The 20,045-nt window shown below is 37.3% G+C and overlaps 3 protein-coding genes across 10 annotated transcripts; 1 reads left to right on the top strand and 2 right to left on the bottom strand.

Annotated features, from left to right (window-relative positions):
* Positions 1–822: 822 nt before the first annotated feature.
* Positions 823–14,412, bottom strand: kmr (pleckstrin homology domain-containing family A member kramer). Of its 8 annotated transcripts, none has more exons than XM_088048140.1 (16): positions 10,539–10,703; positions 10,355–10,492; positions 9,798–10,213; positions 9,544–9,751; positions 8,228–9,494; positions 7,963–8,176; positions 5,124–7,676; positions 4,776–4,908; positions 4,645–4,729; positions 4,433–4,591; positions 4,188–4,286; positions 3,591–4,140; positions 3,190–3,378; positions 2,118–3,134; positions 1,927–2,070; positions 823–1,679 (listed from the first exon to the last, which is right to left on the bottom strand). In XM_088048140.1, exons 1-16 carry the CDS (start codon positions 10,568–10,570, stop codon positions 1,564–1,566), a joined length of 7,320 nt encoding a protein of 2,439 aa, XP_087904266.1. In that variant the 5' UTR covers positions 10,571–10,703; the 3' UTR covers positions 823–1,563. The 8 variants fall into 8 exon arrangements, with proteins under 8 accessions (XP_087904266.1, XP_087904268.1, XP_087904263.1 ...); XM_088048142.1 differs by having other exon boundaries at positions 9,798–10,078; XM_088048139.1 differs by adding an exon at positions 1,759–1,808 and having other exon boundaries at positions 1,589–1,679; positions 9,798–10,492; positions 10,539–10,699.
* Positions 14,413–15,213: 801 nt separating this feature from the next.
* LOC148167428 (protein adenylyltransferase Fic-like) lies at positions 15,214–16,866 on the bottom strand. Its single transcript, XM_088048143.1, has 3 exons — positions 16,345–16,866; positions 15,864–16,298; positions 15,214–15,809 (listed from the first exon to the last, which is right to left on the bottom strand). The coding sequence occupies exons 1-3, from the start codon at positions 16,855–16,857 to the stop codon at positions 15,393–15,395; spliced, it is 1,365 nt and encodes a 454-aa protein (XP_087904269.1). The 5' UTR covers positions 16,858–16,866; the 3' UTR covers positions 15,214–15,392.
* A 1,301-nt stretch (positions 16,867–18,167) lies between these two features.
* pygo (pygopus family PHD finger) lies at positions 18,168–20,028 on the top strand. The gene is made up of 5 exons (XM_088048144.1): positions 18,168–18,664; positions 18,734–19,078; positions 19,180–19,283; positions 19,329–19,450; positions 19,498–20,028. Exons 1-5 carry the CDS (start codon positions 18,364–18,366, stop codon positions 19,616–19,618), a joined length of 993 nt encoding a protein of 330 aa, XP_087904270.1. The 5' UTR covers positions 18,168–18,363; the 3' UTR covers positions 19,619–20,028.
* The last annotated feature ends 17 nt before the right edge of the window (positions 20,029–20,045 follow it).

Here is a 20,045-nt window from a genome sequence, read left to right as displayed (position 1 = left end):
TTCCACAATTGTTTTTACAAAAGATATTCTTTGTTCAAGAAAAATCGTTGGCCCTCTAAAAGGCCTAGTTTTACCAACACAAAAATAAAAGAATTGAAATTGAACAAAATTAAGACTGATCTACTGCTAAAGGACGATGTAGCCAAGTTGGCCTGAGCCACCATAAAATCATAAAAATTAGACGGCAACCGCACCCGGACAGTTTGCGGTATTTTGTCATTTATGACAAGACATCTGGCCTGTTTAGGGATGCTGTTCTTATCGCAGGGTACAAACTTGAGCAAATAAACCCCTCATTACGTGCACTTGAGAATCTTTTGAAGCTGTCCCGTTGCGGTAGCCCGCAAATTTTTATGCTTTTATGGTGGCTCAGACCAACTTGGCTGAACTACAGGCAGATTTCATTCAACACAATATTATGACGTCACGCATTTTTGCAATTGTATTGGTGGTTGCCTGGATACAAAAGGACGCCGTAATATCTAATGGTAATCTTATTAGAATCCACGGCATCATTCAAACGATCAATCTTTTCTGAGTCATGCATCTTTAATTTCATTTATTTAAAAATAAATAAAATCAATAACAATTATTTTTTTTGTGTCAACAAAAAAAATTTTTCGGACTGATTGGGAACCATCAAAAATAAGCAAACTTGACTATATAAGTTCATCGCAATAAATAAATTGTAATAATATAATGATTATAAAATTGCGTAATTAAGCAAAAACTGTATATTCTGTTTATTGATCGATGGATTAAGAGCGCCATGGTTTATGTAATTCTCCAACTCTCCGCTAAAAGCCAGGGAATAAAATTCAATTTTTATTTTTTGCTGCTAAGATATGCAGTGACTGTTTATTGTGACTAAATACGTTAATAAACATGTTTGCACAGTTCTTAAAATATAAAATTTATACAAGTGGTGATCTTTAAAAAAATCTCAAAATATTCATACAATTAACAGACAGAATAAATAAATAAATTTCAACAGTCAATATATTTGTATAAATAATACATACATAGGTTAAAGGACAGATTGTTAGAAAAAATGAGTATTGTAGAGTAACCTGAAGAAATAGAACTACTTCACTCGCTAGAAGTACAAAATATACGTTGAGAGTTTTCTATTACTGTACGTTGGCAAGTGAAACTTTGGGATACACCTGTAGAGGAGACACACCCAACGTAAAAAACTCAAAATAGAAATACAAAATTTCGTACATTTTTCGATATTTGGCACATCCCAAAGTTTAATAACGATAGGAAACAATAATATAATAATATAAAAATATATGATTTTGACCAAGTAACCGTCACCAGCCCGAAATTCGTATAAATTAAATAACTGAGCAAAATTATAACTCACATATTCTAGACTCTAATATAGACAATATTAACACGGTTAACTACGAACGTCCAACATAAGTTAATAAACAAGAAATAAATATACATATACTTATTGTCTGGCACTCAGTTCACTAATGGAGCTTATTATATTTAAAATGTATAACAGGCCAAACTTTTGAACACAACCTTTTAAATTTGTACACTAAATTTAAATTAACTGTAAAAATTATCACGTTGTTGATAGAGAGGCAAAGGCGTCACAGGCGAAGAATCCTCGTCATCTGTGTTTATTTGTTGAGGTTGGAGCGGCAACGTCGCCAATGCTTTCACTGTGCGAAGAAAATCAAATTATAATGATAAAAGGTGTTAAGAGAAGAAGCACGTTGAAGCAAATAAAAAAACACAAACCTTAACTAGCAAAAATCATGTCAACTACTGTTCATCAGTCACGTTGGTACCTACAAACAAAAACAAGTGCAAAAACAAAACAAAACGAGCATGCAGTCACTGGTTTCCAATTAACACAAAATTAAGACGATCTAATGTTAAGCAGTTAGCGTAGCCTGACATGCTCACCTGCCACAATTTTGCTCATTTCCATGACCTGTTTCGCAAGTATCTGGTTTAATTGCAGCAAATGCTCTCTCTGTTTCTTTTCTTCTACCATCTTAGATATAGCTTTGTTCGCAATGGTAGTTGGTGTTTTGTTGAATTTCTCATCTACAAAAGAAATGTTACTTTGGTCCTTAGGAAGCACCTTAAGTTACCTGTCGCTAAATTTGAAGAACTCGCACTGATAATAGCAGCATCAGAAAGCATTTTTTTAATTGACTCAACCTTTCTTAATCTATGTTCTTGTTCTTCAGCAGATAATTGGGGTAACTGTTCAGGTATATATCTTTCGGGTATACTAATTTTATTTGGCGTTCCTAAAATATTATCAATGGTACTTTCATTGTATTTCAGTTCTTTACTGCTCAACGTAGACCGAACTACATCAGGCGCATCAATTCGTTGCCGCAACGCCCTCTCCATATCCAAATCATCCCTAGCTCTTCTATCATTAATCTTATCAAACGCACTATCATCCGTCGGTAATTGATTCAAACTTTTCATAATCAAATTATTATGAGGCGCAGTATAATGTCGCCGTTTTTCCTTCGGCACCGCTCGCCTTTTCAGATATTTCGGAGTGTCTTGATTCGACATTTCTGTGATAATTTGACGAGCCGCCTCACTTTTGAAAATCGGCGACAGTTCAGGAGATCTATCTGCACTTCCGTCTCCACTTGAGCTCATTCGATCTGAGAAAGACTGTGGCAAACTCGGACTCGACAAAGAACTCTGTCTGCTCAAAACACTCCCACTTTTCTCAGTGTCAAATGTCGGCGATATCACATTTATCGTACTTTGTGTCTTCTGGACCGGGGCTGGACGAAACAAAACACTAGAACTCTGAGAAGAGTTGTCCTCTTCAAGTAAAGCGTCCCATTTTCCCGTTACACTCTTCTCACGATCCCTCTGTCGCCGTTCCGACTCTCGTTTCACAATTCTTACGGTTTTAATTTCCGGTTTTTCGTGCGAGATCATGAGATTTTGGGCGTCGTCACTACCAGAACTGCGATTGTACAACTCGTCTGATTGTTTAGAATCGGTGTTTATATACAAAGGGCCGACATCGTTGAAAATTTGATTGTCCCAACTGTCTCCATGGTCGACTACTATCATTGTATCGAGATCTGTTTCGCGCCAGAAAGAGTTCACTTTCTTCTTGTTCCCCACGTCTGGAAAAAATAGCGTTTGGATGACTAGTTAGAGTTAAGAAAGAATGATTCGTACTTTGAATTGCAGCCGCCGCAGGAGCATGTTTGACTTGTTGTTGCAGACTGTTCGAGCGGTCGGTTAACTGTCTAACTTGCAAACTCAGTTCTTGTCTTTGCTTTTGTAAATCTCCAACTTTTTGCTGTACTCGTTGTAGATCGGATTCCAACATAGCGGATGTTCCGGCAGCACACAGCATACTATCCCCTACACAAAGAACATCAAACATAAAACCCGGACATGCAAAATTCTGGCACAAATTAGTTATCGCAACAATAGAAGTGACTATTTATCGGTGTTTCAGCGAAGCAATGCGCATGCATAAGACACCACCACGTGCATACATAACAGAAGCATTAAATATACACTACAATACCTACAAGGCAACAAAAAACGAAACCACATCTGTTATAACATACCAGCATTTGAAAATTGTGGTGAACTTCTCTGTTGTCTCGAAATTTGGAGTTTTTGTTTTAAAATTAACAATTCCTGTTCGAGTCTTGCATTCCCAGCAACGGTCTCTTCTAGTTTTTTAGAATTTTGAGCTAACATTAAATGTACCCTGCTTAGTTCGTTTTCTAAATTGACTTGTTGTTTTCGTGCCTCTTCTATTTCCGCTGGATCATTAAACCCTTTGTTTAGGCGATGTTTCAAACCACCTAAAGCTTTTTCAATCTCTTCTTTATCCTGTTGTAGATTCTGAAGCGTCCCTGACTCTTCTTGAATTAATTTATCTAATTTGTAAAGTTGTTGTACTTTTTCTTGTAACTGAGAATGATTGAAATTCAGTCTGTTCCAGTCACGCCGCTCTTCCGCTAACAAGCGTCGTTCTTGAATTTGTTGATTGAATTCTAAGCGGTCTTTAATTTCAGGGGCTAAAAAGTGGCGTTCGTTTGGTGTTCTGTACAAAGATCCGAGTTTAACCATGTTATCGACGAGGTTAACTAAGGGCTTGCCCTTTTCGTACTAAAAACAGTCATAAATAAATAAGTCCGTGGGAAAACCGCACCTACTTGTTTCTCTAATTCAATTAAATGTTGTTTAATCTGTTCCAGCTTTTGTAAATTCTCTAATCTTTTCGCTTGGTTTAATATTGAGCCATGTAATTGTGCCTGAAAAACGAGAATCGTTACATAAGTACGAGTGATACAGTGACAATACGAAAGCAAAAACAAGTAGAATTCGTAGTAAGAAATTTCGGTTTTGTTTTGGGTTAGTACGTAAGCGGTGTTAGTCAAAAGTACTCTTAAATTCAAACCTGTATCGTGTCAATCTCATTGTAACAGTTTTCGATGGCTTGCAAAGTGTTGGAATTTTGTCTACGTAACTGTATCAATAGTAAGACGAGTTCCTCATGCGTTCTACCAAGTAGTTCGCCGGCAGACACGTTCATTTTATCATTTAAAGACCACTTCTCCTAATTGTGTAAACGACAAGACATTTATTACATGAATATACTGGTTTACTTACTTGTCTTACGTTATGTACGTGTAGATTGTCCATCCGAAGATCGCGATGACTTGGAGCTTGAGTTAAATAGTAGTCTTGTGGTGGTCTATAATTGAATTTTATTTGGGATTATGTTATGGTAGATAACTTACATGAAGGTTTCGTGGTCATTATGCCTGGAAAGATTCGTGACAGAGCGCGCTTGAAGCGCTGGAGCCCACACTCTCTTCGAGAAAGCTGCTTTTGGAAATCTATCTCTTGTGTTTATTGAGACTGAACCTGAGGCTACAAAATATCATGAACTAATTGCTAATCTATGTGGCCAGTGTGGTTTTCCAACTCAGCTTTTTGAAAAAATTTGAATCAAACTATCGAAGGGATTTTGAATGAGCGCTTTATTAATGAAAGTGGAGTCGAAACGGTACGAAATTTTACAAATTTACAAAAATTTGGGATATGTACATAATATACATATTACCTATAAACGTATTCAGATATACCTGCTGCTTGCTGGGTGTTGAAACCTTCAACTGGTTCACAAGTACTCCCATCACCTATTTCTAGCACCGTGTTATTACCCGCCGGTCCCTGCGAAGCCGACAATTGATCGTCTGAAGGGGCGCTCGACATCAAATCCCATTGCCTAAGTTTCTCTCTGTCAATCACGAAACTCCCTTCTTTTTTCACGCCGTTTGTTTCGGTTTTAATTTCATCTTGTTTACTCTGCACTGGCATGTTATAAATGTTGTCATTCACGTAGGTAACAACTCTCGTGATGCCGCGTGGCGCCTTTTTCTGCACTTTCTTGTTCTCGCCGATGCTGTCCAAATCATCCATAGATTTCGTGTGCCGTTGGCTGGCACTTCTCAGTCTTTCACGCCAAATCGAATCCTCTTCCCATAGATAACTGCCTTCAGTGTTGTTATTGTCACTTTCTGCTGTGAAACCACTTTCGTTTTGAGTTTCCAAGTGGTCGCTAAACACGTTTTCCAACAACCCTTCTAAAGAATGTGACCGTCTGACGTTGGTCTCGTTATTCGTCACCTCCATGTTGATAAATTTATCGAGTTTGAAAGGAGGGTAGAGATTTCGAGTCTCTGGATTAGCCCCGACACCCTCTGACATTTTCAGGCGCTTCAAAGTATCCGATTCGTAAATATTTTTCTTGTCAATATGACCAGACTTGTCTGTCAAGTTCAAGAAGTCCACAGATGCGGAACGAGCTTCTGCTGCTAGTTTGAAAGTATTATCAATATGCGAAGAACGAGCGCCGCTGTGTAACTGACTGTTACACTTGATCGGGTTAATAATACGAGTTATATCACGTTTGTTACCATTCAAAGCCTGTCGTTGATTATTCAGAGTCAGGATAGTTGAGTTACTTTCAGTGTCTGAGATGTTCATACAAAGATCCGAGTAGTAGTAAGGCGCCGGTTGGTTCAATGATGAGTTTGACGACATCTCTCTGTGATCCGAGAAATACGAAGAAACAGTCGGCATTTCCTGAACACTCAACGAACTACTGATGCGAATACTGGGAGTCGATCGATTCGAATTTTGGAGAAATCCGCAGACTTCAACGGAGATCGAACTACTCTCTGCTTTCTTCTGCGGCAACTCCTCCAGGTTTGAATCAAGTGTGGTGTTCTGACTCTCGCTGCTTCTAGAAATCCGCAAGTTTTCGTACTCATGGAACTTGCGAGCCTCTTCAGTAATTGAGTCATTCAAACTACTAATTTGTAGCTCGGATAAGTACTTATCTAGATCAACGGTATCGTTGAAATCGTTAGTTTCCGACGCTAGTTCTTCAGAAACTGGTCGTCGTTTCAACATCTTCTCATACTCAGCTGTTCGAGAAATCGGGATGCGCATCTCGACATCTGAGTCGCTGTTATGGGAGAGTCTGCTGCGTAACCGCCGGTCTGAGTCACTGCAAATCGAAGAACTATCTTGGTCTTTTAACACTGTCAAAGATAAGTTGCGTCGTGGCGTCTGAGGAAGTGGCGTTCTTGTGCTTCTGGGACTACTGAAATACTGATCGGAGTTACGATTTTCGTCATCTAGGTCTTCGAGGGGTGGTGGTGATGTTGGAATGGGCGGTGGAGAAACTAATTCACTGTCAGAACTATCCTGGAATTCTGTCACAGTTTGACTGGCACCCAAGTAGTACGACGCTGGACGAAAATTGTCTGATAAACTAAATCGGGGATTGCTTGGTGTGTCTAGAGAATCTAGATCTTTGGAAGCTTCATCATCGGCATCGGAACTATCCGACTTCGTGTTGCAGCCCATGTTTGGTCGTTGAACTTTCGGTGGCACGATAACATCAGGAAGCTCCGTTTTCCCTTCAGGGTTTTTGTTGGGGTTCTTAAGTTCCATGTAAACAGGCTCGAATTTATTCTCATTGAAACAAACCATTTCATACGGTTCATGTTCCATAAACTCTGAATTGTAATTACATTCTAAAAAGCCCATATCAAGATTATGGCTCATTTCAACATAAGGGCTCTCTTCTATTTCATTAAAAATAAGAGTTGCGTCACTACTTGTACTTAGTCGCGGTTGTAGCACGTTTTTTTTCGGAGTCATAGTCATGTAATTCTCCTCGAGGCTTAATTCAATTTCTTTAGTGGGTGTCGTGGAATGATCAGCTTTTCGTTCAAATTCAGCGAGAATGCTTTTGACAAGAGCTCCGTTACTTTTGATTTCTGTTACAGTGGGGCTCGGTTCGAACTTGTCGGCAAATTCTGAGCGTAAACTCGAGACGTGAGCCAAATTCGACGATTCTTTATTGAATTGAATTAACGGCTTTGTGAATGTGCTTTCTTCACAGGCAATTTCGGGTTCTCTGAACTCTTGTGACTGATTTGTGTGCTGTGAAGTATCGTGCATTGTGTCAGACTGAGATAAAGGCTTGTCAGGTTCCTTCAGAGTATTAAACACAGTGATAGAAGCAGTATGTGCAGGTGTAAGTGATTCTGAATTACTCGAAAATGTGTCCGAGGTCCGTCCTGCCTGTGATTGCACATTTTCTTTGCTTCCCTCCTCATTTTCTAAACCGACCATAAAAAATTTTACAAATTTTACATCAGCTAAAAGATCCTTTTCCAAATAAGTAAATTAATTTGTTAGTAGAAATATTGAAGTTAATAGTTACCACCCGAAATGTTAGTTACAGAAAGTGGAGACCCAAGTTGTTCCAGGCAGGAAGGACCAGTGTAGACTACACCAAACCTGACACCAAATACAACCAGAGCGTCTGAGAATTCTCGACTAGTAAAATAGCGGAATTCTCAGCTTCCTAAACTACAGTGCAACATCAAACACAACATTAATTACCTTCGTCGTCTGAAGAGTAACTATTGTACTGTGGCATGCTGTTCATAGATCTTCCATCCGAATAAATTTGACTTTGAGCTGGATATTCGCCTTCTTTTTTATTATAAAATTGAGGCCTTCCCGAGTATACCCTGTGACTTTGAACTTTTCTATTTAACGGCGATTGCAACATTCTTTGCTTCCATTCAAGCAAGCGCTTCATAGATTCTTCTCTCTGAAACGAGATCGCGAAAATTCTCGTTTAATTCCCGCTTACCTATCTTACCTTTCTATCGCCGACGATGTTCATGTGATTCACATCCCCGGAAAACTCGTTCTGTCCGGTCAATCTCGCACTGGCCGAACGAGTGAATTGTTCGTTTTCTTTACTCCGGACATCGTCTTCATAACCGTACACATAATCGTGTCTCCCCATACACGCTGGGCTCACTGTTTCCCGCAGACATTGTTGTTGGTTACTTGATCTTAAATCCATATCGAGTTCCTTAGATAAAGACCCTTCACTCAAAACACTTCTACTTCTAACAGGTTGCATTTCGTTGACTTCAATATTATTAAAATCGATCGGTTGAGTATTGGATCGCATCAAAACAAAATTGTTTTCGTTTTCTTGAAAGTTATTCACCGGGAATTTTCTTTCGTGTGGTGTGGTGTAACATTTAGGCATTTTCGGCAGGTACTGTGCCGACTTCCTCATTTTTTCCGCGTATCGTTCTTCTGAGTAAAAGTAGTTATCATTATTGGAGTATCTATTGATATCTAAGCTCGATTTAGGTCGTGGTTGTTGTGTGGTCAACATCGCCGCGTTGGGTCGCCTATGGTTCAACTCGTACTCTAAGAAATCAGCGCTGTGTGGTCTCACGACGGAAACTGGCGATTTTCTCAGTTGTGCGGCAGAACATGGTGGCATTTCCTTCGGATCTAACATGTGCGGGGGTGTGTACGCTCGATACGGTGTATTGACGATGGGGTTTGTTTTCTTAACGTGACTATAAGCTATTGGACTTAGCGGTCGCTTATACATGGTTTGGTCCGTATAAACATCCTCGTAATCTGTCGGATGTCGGGACTTCCCGGGGTTTAATTTCGAACGACCGTAAGTATCTGGTGTTCTTCGTTCCACGTTTTGAGGTATATTTGGTACATCTCTCGTTGGTGTGTAGATATAATTATGTATGTCATGCTGTGGACGGTGGTGTACGTATTCGGGTTGCGGTGAATGAGTTTTTAAATGAACATGTCCGTAAACATTTACTGGAGATTTAAGAACACCTCTTATCATTGGCACATCGTGAACTGGATTATTGTAGCGTTCCAGGACATCAGGACTAGAAGAGTAGCTACCGTCGTTCAAACGACGCGGCTTAGGCGGAGCATTCGCGTAAAGAGGTTGATGGTTGTATTGACTGAGCTCCTGCTGACTTGGATTACTCAAATCAGTAGTATTACTGGAAGAATGCATGTGAATGGGCGTCTGAAAATGCGGATGAAAGTCGCGATCTGCAGAATCAGCGAGTTGCTGCTCCGACTCTCTACAACAAAACAATTAATTTCGAATGAAAGCGAAGCAGTACCACGTACACATTAGTCTGTAATAAACAGGCTAAATTAAGAACACGGATCCACTGCATCATCAGTTCTTGAGAATCAGCAGCTAAGATATAAGTTCGCATATTGGCGTGTTCGCACTTGAAGGCAAATTTCTTATTGACTTTGTCTTCGGGGCCACAGATTGAAACTTTATACGAGGGTAGTAAGATAGAACCCAAGAGTTTCTCTTCTTCCGCACCTAAAACCCACGATCAACCTCCTCCCAAAATAGCGCCACGACTTACTCTTGTAATAAAATAGACAATACTCCGACAAAACAAACCAGCGTTTCTTCCATAACATGAGCCCTTCAGAGCCCTGCTTGTGCAACCACCCCTGTATCGTCACCGGAGCGTTAACAGGTCGTTTCGCCGCCGGCGACCGCATCTGAAAAGCATTGTTGGATTTCTTCCTCTCCAAATTTTCTTTAATTTTCGGTTGCTGTGGTGCACAGTTCTTCTTTGGAGGTTCAATTTTAGTTTGGTGGTAGTGAACTGGGGGTTGATGTGGCATCCAAATTTGCGGACTGTTTTGTAAAATTTGCGTCTGTGAATGTACAGGTGGGGGCTGCTTGCTTTGATCAATTTTGTTCTGATGTTGATGAAGGTAGTTTGGGGGGTAATTTGTACTATTCAACTGTTGAGTTGGTGGTGGTAAATGTCTATGGAGATTCGGCTGCTGATATTGAACTTGCTGTGCATGCATATGGAGATGTAAAGGTGAATTTAATTGTTGATGAGGATGAGATTGATTTACTAGGGGGTGTTGGTGGTTGGACATTTTAAAACCGTACTGTAATAACCTTAGATGTTGAATTGGAGTATTGTTTTGGTGGGAATGTTTCGTTTGAGCAGCTTCATTTTGCACGATTTCGTTAGAAGTAACTGAGGGGGTGCTGTGATGTATGCCTTTCTTATTTTCCATACTAGTAGGGTCCAACCTAAGAAAAACCATTTATTAATAATAAAAATAAATCATCTAATTACCAGTCCCACAATTGCCACAAACAAGAGAACATGCTTGAGTCTTTTTCAAATTAAACCGAAATTTAAAATTAAATGCGCGTTGGTATATTTACACTAGTCCATAACATTTTAAATTCTATTCGTTGATGTAGGTCATAATGGATGCTATTCATATCTTATAAAGATATATTTATAGAAGAAGCACTTAAACTTAGCATTACACTATTAACAGAACGATTACTTCCGTTTAATTTCCAACATTATCATTCATTCCGCATCATAACATAACAACGAGTTTAAACGAAACCACATCTGTATGCAGTAAAAAGCTTACTGATCAACTCAATTGTAATAGGCGATAGAGAGAAGACGGCGCCGACGCCAGGCGTCGACATTGAGTTTTTAACCTTACTCCTAATCGAAGAATCTCGTCACAGTTCCCACGTATTAACATTCCAAAGCTCAAAAAAATTGTCAAAAGGTGTGCAATATTTTCATCGCGCTCGAAAAACCTAATTGCATCATTGCGAACAATCAGCAAATTCAGTATAATTATAAACACGCGTTTCATTTAATACCTAACTTCTAAAAATAAATACATACCGTGGGAACAAATGCTGAAAAATGCAATTAAAATGTCTATTGTTATTTCGACCCTGCGATTTACTGAATATTCGACCTCTTTACTTGATAATGATTGCGTTTTGAGATAAAAAAAAATGCAGTATTGAATGCGCTGCCAATTTTTTTGTAAAACTGGCTCCTCTCATTCTGGAACTTTATTTTTATTTCGCGTTCAAATTTCGCGACATTGGAAACAATTTAATTATGATGCGGCAAGCGTTGGAAGATGCAAATAAACGTCAACATCTTCCGCGCTGTGGTACAGAAAACAAGTTGCAGAAAGAAACGAGCTGTGGAGTAAAACGATGATTGGATCTTACCTTCTGTAAAAAGCCATATAAGAACAGTAAATTGAAGCAGATTCAATTTTTTTGAGATTAATTAAGAACTTTTAAAGCCAAATAGAAAGTTTAGAAAAAAGCGCATAGTTGAACTAAACCGGTACAGCACGTGGAAAACTTCTCAAAAGAAAACAGTCTTCTCAGTCTTGCTCCGAGAATGCAGCAAATTAAACTGCGACTAGTAGTAATAAATAGCAATAGTAGAGAGTGGAAAGAAAAGCCTTGCAATGGCTGGAAAGTTGTGCATCTGTTGATGTATTAAAAGTGTTTGGCGAAACAGGATGCTTCGGCAAATTGACTGTTGCCTAAAATAACCGCAATATTGCGATAAATCTAGATATAAAATCTTTAAATTCAATTATTACAATTATTACCAATTAGAAATGTTTTAACAATGGTCTTGTAATGTTTCCAAATCGTTTTTTATCGCGGCGAGCCAATAAAAATTGATTAGGCACGGACCGTAAATTTGTGTGTAATTATAAGCGAGACAGTGAAAAATGACTGCAAAAGCGGCTCCTGTTCTTCACTATCCCTCATTGTAATGATATATGAACCATAATGAAAAAGAGGTTTAATCAGCGCGAAATTTCATTTCTTTTAATAATTGGGAAAACATCTCAAGTGACACATCAGTGGTATTTTTTTTTCCGTTAAAGGAAATGAATACTTAGTTTGAAAGACACGTGTAATGGCACCCGTTGTGTGTAACCGTTTTGCATGCGACAAACAAATTAGAAAACAAGGTATCAGGTAAAGAGGTAAAGTAAGTAGGAAACTGTTTCTCGACAATAAAACGAACGCTGTGAATTTTAATTACTTGTCCTATTGAGTAAGTTTCAAGTCACGAAGTTATTGTTAACATTGTTAACAAAATACATGTTTTGCATGTGCATATTTAATTATAGGTTACCTCATTACAATGAATTGTTTGATTTTTGCCACCCCGAAAAGTATCACAGCTCTAATACGCGTGCCGATCTATTGAGCTGTTTTACAGTCGCGACCAACTCTTTCCTTAAAATGCTTGAAATCCACCGGAAGCAGGAGAACAATTACTCACTGGATTCACGGTAGAACGTATTAGTAATGAATCGTAAAATCCGTATAAAAATGCAATCCGTCAAGGTATGTTCTTACAATTGCCATTATTCTGTGCAAATCTTAATTTTCATTGAGAATTTTATGATCCTCAATTGAAACAGTGTTATGTACGACAAGGACGATCATAAAAAAACCACTGAGCATCTTGTCCATTAGCTGGTTTTTTGAGAGATAATAGAGACTAACAAAACCAATCGAGAGCAATATTATAGAAAACCAGTTTCCGAATTTGCAAAGTTATATAAAACCTACTAGCTGATTATTATCTAAATCTAACAGGCGACTGTCCAATTAAAATAAAAACCGTTTGATAGGTTGAGATGAAGAAATTGTCACTGTGAGAACAAAAATTGCAAACTAGAAGAAGACATTAAATATTAACATATTTATAGCATAATGGATCTTTAAGTTGTTTGAAGATTTACCAGCTCGTATAAGACCGGAAGTTTTCAAATATATAACATTGAGTAATCAAATAGTTATAAAAGATAAATATAGTTTAATAGTCCAATATAATCATCTGGCTTAAATTTTCCGTAGAATGAAATATATACAAAGAGCTTAAACCATTAGAACTTCCAATTATCTGAACGATTAACTACGTAATTAAATTAATCTATGACTAAACCATAAAACGTACAATAAATAAATAATGAGCAACTTAGTTCCGAAATAATAAACAAACTTAGAAAATGTGAACAGCACTAAAGTTAATCTCCGTAAAATAGTGCGTTATTAACGTCACTTCAAACATTTTTTCTCAATTTCCAATTGTTCTGAGGAATATTACCTTTCTAGCGCTCCAAAACAATAGAAACCATAAAATTATCGATAAAACTGGAATTTGCCATCATTATGATTCCAACAAATAAGCGCACGAAACTGCGGCTACTTCCCGTTACTATGCAGTTGATTTCCCACTATAACTTTGCATCTAAAAAGACGAATGAGGCAATTCAATAGTAATTGGGTATTAAAACTAGGCACTTTATCGAGTCAACTGATAAGAAAATTTCAAACCAAATCCTGCGAATTCTAATACATTTTAATTTTAAGGGATTTACGTTGGTTGAAGCATCGAAGCATAACTGCAGGAATTAATCAGTTCTCCACGATCCATGTCAGATTCTTGGATAACGTTGCAATTCATTTAAAATAGTCATGCTGCACTGCTGGTCGTAATTATAATAAACTTTAGTTGTTATTTGACATTTCGGTTTCAAAGTTTTTACAAAACGATGCTATTAGATTACAAAAGAAGGCTAGTCCGAGTAACAAATTAGTATCTTCAGAGATTTCAAAGAAGTTTCACTTGTATTTGCGATGATGCTCTTTTGGGTATGTTGTTTATGAGAACAGATGGATACAGTCTGTTCTAAATACCACGATTTTCTCAATTTTGTAAAACGAATGTAAAGGACTTTTCATTGGATATTATCTTACCAGGACGAAATTGTAATTGAATAAATTATCTCATGAAATGGATGAAATAATTACTGCTACATCCTGTACAAATTATGCATCCGTCAAATGAAAATTGTGTCTAATTATGCAGGTTGAAAGCTTTAAAGCTAAATTTAAAGGTGAATATCGTGAAGACAGGAGTTAAGGCAAGACCACATATTTGTGAGCCCAAAATGAATATTTAAAATCCGTATAGTTGGCTCAACAGTACATCTTCAGTTCACAAAATACCGAGAGTATAACGTGATGAATGTCAATGAATTCCACTCACCTGTTGTTAGATACATGCTATTTATCCCAGAGATGTAGAGAACACATTTTTTGAAAACAATGCAAGAACAACAAACAACCTTGAAATTGAGAACAGTTAACATAACTTGGAATATTTTCTAAACATTTTCATTGAAGAGAAACAATTTGTTGTTTTCCGAACGCGGAAGGCACTGAACAATTCATTTATTAAAAGTTTACATCATCGCTTCAAACAGTTTAACAAAACGTTTTCTGTTCACTTACAGTTGTTTGTGTTCACCGAACGGAACTACAGTTTTAAAAGCAACCGAAAGCAATCAACCTAGAAAGGAGTGGGAACAGGTAGTAATCGAGTTTTGTTAACTTATAGTACACTTCTTCGCGTCAGCAATGACTTGGAGCACGTTGAAAATGCGCATGAGTAGTAGTGTAGCGCCAAAACAAAACTGTTAAAGTCATTAGCTGTTATGCACGAAATATGGGAATTTTGTTTCACTTCCCATTCAAACTCATGAAAGTGAATCTTTCCATTATTTATGATGTATTTAACACGACCTTCAAGCTCACGCTACAATGTCAAGTTTAAGATTTAAAATTAGAGATTTAACTATTTATACTTCTGCATAATAAACACTCAATATTTTGCTTCTTGTGCATATTTAAATCTGTCACATCATCGATAATATTTACACGATAATTAAGAATAATTATTGAATGTTTGAACATACGTATTGTGTCAAGTTCAGTGTTAATTCCACTGTTTATGTCTATGTAGAAATATTTTTTGTTGTAATGTTTCGTCTAAAACGAGGCCACACTTCTTACTCCGGTTCAGCGAAAATTAAATTCTCTAGCTCGAAAAAAAAACAGTCTCATTTTTTTATTTCTGGAAGAAAGAATGAAAACTCGTATTTTTCAAGCAACTCGTTTAATTTTTAAAATGTACATCACAATAAATAATTGTATATCTAAATATTTAACAATTGTATTTAAAATCCAGTCCAACCAGCCCTGGTTCTTTGGCAACACTTTCTTGGCGCATTTTCAACTGCTTATCCCATTCCTGGGTTACAGTTAAAATCAGATCCTGTTATAACCTTATCTCGGTGTCAGTATTAACGCTATCACCATCAAGTACCAACATTTGTGTTCCCTGAATGTACATTTCTAGGATTTGCAACGTACAATGTGCTATAAACCTGACGAAAGGCCGGACATCTCCGACATTGGCAATGTTAAGTGCATCATAATATTTATCTCTTTGTTCTTTTAAAACCATAATTGGGGGATAACCCCCTCGCAGAAGAATTAAATTCATGATTAATCTGCTTGTGCGTCCATTTCCATCCACAAAAGGATGAATGTCAACGAATTTATAATGGGCTAAAGCCGCGTATCGCACTGGATGCATATTTCTAGCTTCGTCGGAATTTAACCAAGTGACGTAACTTTCCATTAATTCTGGGACTTTCTCGGCAGAAGGTGGAATGTGACGCCCTACAAAAACCTAACGAGGATAATAGAAATAATTATTTTACTTCGACTTAAGAAGATTACTTACTTTGGTATCGCGAAAAACTCCAGAGGTGAGAGGATCAACGTGTCCCATTACCCTTTTATGCATTTGTAGGATATCATCAACGGTGATGTACTCTTTTCTGGCTAAACTTTTAACATATTTTAGTGCTAGCTGCAGCCCCAACACTTCATTATGCTCAATTATACTCTTCCCATGAATAACTTGTCCTGTTTCTAAGACTGCGCGGAGCTGCTCTACCGTCATGGTGTTACCCTCAATACCCACAGTGTGATAAATATGTAAATAATACGCTTGTTTCTTTAGAGTTTCGAAATTATATGAATCAAATTGTTTTTTTAAATAATCTTTTTTCTTATCAATATTACTAAATAGCTCCAAATCTAGTCTATCGACAACTGGGGAAGTTCTTTTGTGGTTTATCAGTGCCGCCTGATGAGTGGGAGAGTGAGTCAATGCCTGAAAAAATAAATGAGTACAACTTCCAACAGAGTCAAAATATTACTTTGAAGTATAATTCGTCCGCGGTAACGACATCATGACGAATTTGCTCAAGAAATTCTCCATACCAATTCAGAACGTCGGGATTATCCGGTGCTATAGCTGTGGCATGTTCAAGTAATTTCAGAGCCTTGTGATTTTTCCCCGCAAGTTTGAACCCAATAGCTGCATGAAGAATGTTAAGAATTTCCGAATTCGATGACTTGATGTTAAAATTTGATGGCCTGTCCAGATAAGAGCTTCCTTTGTTTGGTGGTTGATGAGACTCAAGTAGAGCATTTAAATTACTTAATATCACATTATCGCTTGAATGGTCTTCTATGGCATTTAGTGTGTAACCAAGAGCGTTATTATTTGAATCTGTTGCGATTAAATCTTCAAATATGGGAACATAATTGATCTCTTTTTTATAGAAATTGTAATTTAAGTAGTAGTACTGGATAATGGAGAGGAGAATGCACACACAACATATCAGAAGAGAAATGATGAAAATTATAATGTTACAATAAATCTTCATATTACGTGTCTTCCCAAAGTTTATGATTTTTTGCTGTAATTTCCATTATATCACACTTTGAGTTAAAACATCGACACGTAAATAAAAATTTGTTTTTGAGGTTATATCCCCCACCTATCGGGTGACAGATAAGATGACAGCCACAGACATTGTCCAGATTGGACATGATTTCGTCCATTTTGGTGGCGCTGCCAGCCTTACCTGACCTGACCGAACTGCGTTTAATGCGTCGCCTGCTTGATAGAGGATTTTTACACCTTTATTAAGCATGCGATGGTTTAATGAGTTTTGACGAATACAAATTAAATATTTGCGAGATTTGGCAGTTTTCGAGCAAGAAGCTGACATACGTTCAAAATGCCAGGTCTGCCTAGAAGGAAAATTTAAACGATTTAAAGATTAAACGATATTATAAAGAAATTCGATTTTTTTTTAATGCCGGATGAACAATTTTTCCCACTCAATCACGTCCAAATTAACTTGAACAATTAATTAAACGATTAACGCTGATCTAAAACAAAAAAATTGACAGAGCTAGCAACACAACTCAAATTTCAAAGCCTTCTTTACCGCGATCACTTGATCCGCTTACGATATGTTTCATTCATGATAATGACTCATCCCTTATACTCGCTCCTTCAACTTCAACTGGTGCACCTGTAAGGTCGAATTCCAGTTTTTTATATTGCCACAATTCGGTATAAAAAACTTGTTTTGTGTCGTGTAATCGGGCTGGAAACTGGACCACTTTCACTTGAAAACCGGTCGAAGACGGCTTATGACGTCACCACGGCTCGTCAGCTTAGAGTACGCGTGTTTGCAATGTGGACAATTAATTATAGGCAATTGGAAAAGCTATGTTTTCTATTTCTATTTTTCTTCATTTTCTTTATTCGCCATTCGGAATCAATTTCTACACATCTTGTTTCTAAAGTATTTTTTGAAATTTTGAGATTTTTAACTTGTTACTCTCTCGGTTAGCATCTTTGTCTTGTATTTAACATTCTCTTAGTGCTTAAAGTAGAAAAGTGACTTAAATAATAATCAATTTCAAAAATAATATCAAATCTATAGATAAATTGCCGTCTTGTCGGGAAACCTAAAAAAGTATTTAAAAAGAAATAAATCAAATGTTTGTCCAAATAAATAGAAGTTATGTTATAATTACTTGATTATTGATTAATTTTCAAAAAAATGTGCCAAAATTCGACGCAGCGCCCCTCGTGGTCGCGCGGCAGTAACAAATTCGGAATCCCATCTCCCACTGTCCGCCTCTATGCGACGTGACCTATTTAGTGATTTTCAGAGGTCGATATTGGTACTATTTGTTTACGATTTGGTGTGTTTTGTTTAGAGTAGTTGTTGCTCAACAGCTCGCTCGTTTTCGTAGATACGTGAATGTGTCGAGTAAAGCAACACGATTGTTTACTTACGATGAAACATTTTGAGTAAAGAATGATTTGGATCTTTTCAGTGATCGTTAAGTAGACTAAGTAGTGCCTAGAGATGAGTCACATGTCACCGTTTCGCCTAAATGTTCAAAATATTTCATCAGAACTTTCAACTGCAAGTTCAAATCCGAAGAAACGACGAAAAAACGTGCAAACACCAATTCAAACGCCCCCAAATGTTCAAGATTTGCTGCCACCTCCATTGTCCGGATACGGCGACACTATCGTGGCCTCCAATCCCTTTGATGATTGTCCAAGCACAGTGAATTCAATTAATGTGAGAAATAGTGCTTCCATGGGAATGGGCCCCAATATGTCTCTGGCTGTAAATAACATGAACATGTGTAGGCCAATGGGTAAATTAAAACTATGCACGACAGTGACGCTACCCTTAGTTTGTTTAGTGAGATTATTTTTATTTTAAGGTCCTGCAATGGGAATGGCTTCTCCATTAATGCATAGCCCAAATTCACACCCAAATTCCCATATGATGAACAATCCTTTGATGATGAACGGCCCACGTCTGAATGGCCCCATGGGCAATCATATGGGCCCTCATATGATGCATAGTCCTAATGGACCCATGCACGCTATAGCGGGTCCCATGCATAGTCCTATCAATAACATGGGCCCAGGAATGCAGGGACCAATCACTGGGAATGGACCAATGAGCGGAAACATGGGGGGACCCGGTCCCATAAACAATGGACCTCAAATGAATGGGCCTATGTCTAGTGCAATAAATATGAATAGCCCAAATGGACCTATAGGTATTCCTTTTATTAATGGAATTTGAAATGTCTGCCACGTCGTCAAAAAAAACCCAAAAAAAAATGATTGACTGATTTGTAATTTCAGTTTTTGTTAACAGGGCCTCCCCACAACAATAATTTTATGATGTCGCCTATGAATACCATGTATTCAAAACCAATGCCTGTGAGTGCAGGCAAAGTATATCCAGCTGACCAGCCAATGGTAAATATGCAAAATACACGATAAAAAACTAATAATAACTTTCAGGTTTTTAATTCACAAAATCCAAACGCTCCCCCGATATATCCCTGTGGAGTTTGTCACAAAGAAGTTCACGATAATGATCAAGCAATTTTGTGTGAAAGTGGTTGCAATTTTTGGTTTCACAGGTATTTCTAAGTCGATTGTTTACTTGTACTGAAATTGTGTTTTGCAGAGGTTGTACAGGCTTGACAGAAGCCGCATTTCAATTGCTAACAGCAGAAGTATATGCTGAATGGGTATGTGATAAATGTTTAGCATCAAAAAATATACCACTAGTTAAATTTAAACCATAGTTTAAATAGTCATACTTGAAAATTGTTGAGCATTTTGTTTAAACGCCGTTATTGGAAACTATTTAACAAGACTGAAAATATTTAAAAAAACACACATCACATGTTCAATGCCGATCATTATTTGTAGAATCTCGTTGTATTTTATTAATATTGTACATAGATGTATTAGGGTAATTTTATAAACGCATGTATAACGCCTTTCAGCAAGCAAGCCTACAAATAGTTTTAATTATGTAAGCGGATCGTTTTTTAATCTGAAGTGTATAGTTGTATGTATCATACACTTTCGTAACAAAAAGAACGCCACATCTATAACACTTTCTTTGTAGATATGTCTATATTACGTTTCATCAATTCTGTAATTCGATGAAAATATACACTTAAAAATATATATACATTTAAGCTATAAATTTCCTTTATTTATTAT

Source organism: Gnatocerus cornutus, chromosome 10, assembly GCF_029298725.1.
Source record: "Gnatocerus cornutus isolate USDA-ARS CGAHR chromosome 10, icGnaCorn1.1, whole genome shotgun sequence".
NCBI classification, from domain to species: Eukaryota; Metazoa; Arthropoda; class Insecta; order Coleoptera; family Tenebrionidae; genus Gnatocerus; species Gnatocerus cornutus.
Note: the sequence above shows the minus strand (reverse complement) of the source record. Positions and strands in the feature narration are given on the sequence as shown.

Coding starts and splice junctions, on each gene's coding strand:
- pygo (XM_088048144.1), top strand. CDS start 18,364: ATGAGTCACATGTCACCGTTTCGCCTAAATGTTCAAAATATTTCATCA. Junction 18,665..18,733: donor GAACATGTGTAGGCCAATGG/GTAAATTAAAAC, acceptor TTTTATTTTAAG/GTCCTGCAATGGGAATGGCT. Junction 19,284..19,328: donor ATCCAGCTGACCAGCCAATG/GTAAATATGCAA, acceptor AATAACTTTCAG/GTTTTTAATTCACAAAATCC.
- kmr (XM_088048135.1), bottom strand. CDS start 10,570: ATGTTCTCTTGTTTGTGGCAATTGTGGGACTG. Junction 7,677..7,962: donor TTACTCTTCAGACGACGAAG/GTAATTAATGTT, acceptor TGGTCGGTTTAG/AAAATGAGGAGGGAAGCAAA. Junction 4,909..5,123: donor CAACACCCAGCAAGCAGCAG/GTATATCTGAAT, acceptor GATATTTTGTAG/CCTCAGGTTCAGTCTCAATA.
- LOC148167428 (XM_088048143.1), bottom strand. CDS start 16,857: ATGAAGATTTATTGTAACATTATAATTTTCATCATTTCTCTTCTGATA. Junction 16,299..16,344: donor CGGACGAATTATACTTCAAA/GTAATATTTTGA, acceptor TTATTTTTTCAG/GCATTGACTCACTCTCCCAC. Junction 15,810..15,863: donor GAGTTTTTCGCGATACCAAA/GTAAGTAATCTT, acceptor TATCCTCGTTAG/GTTTTTGTAGGGCGTCACAT.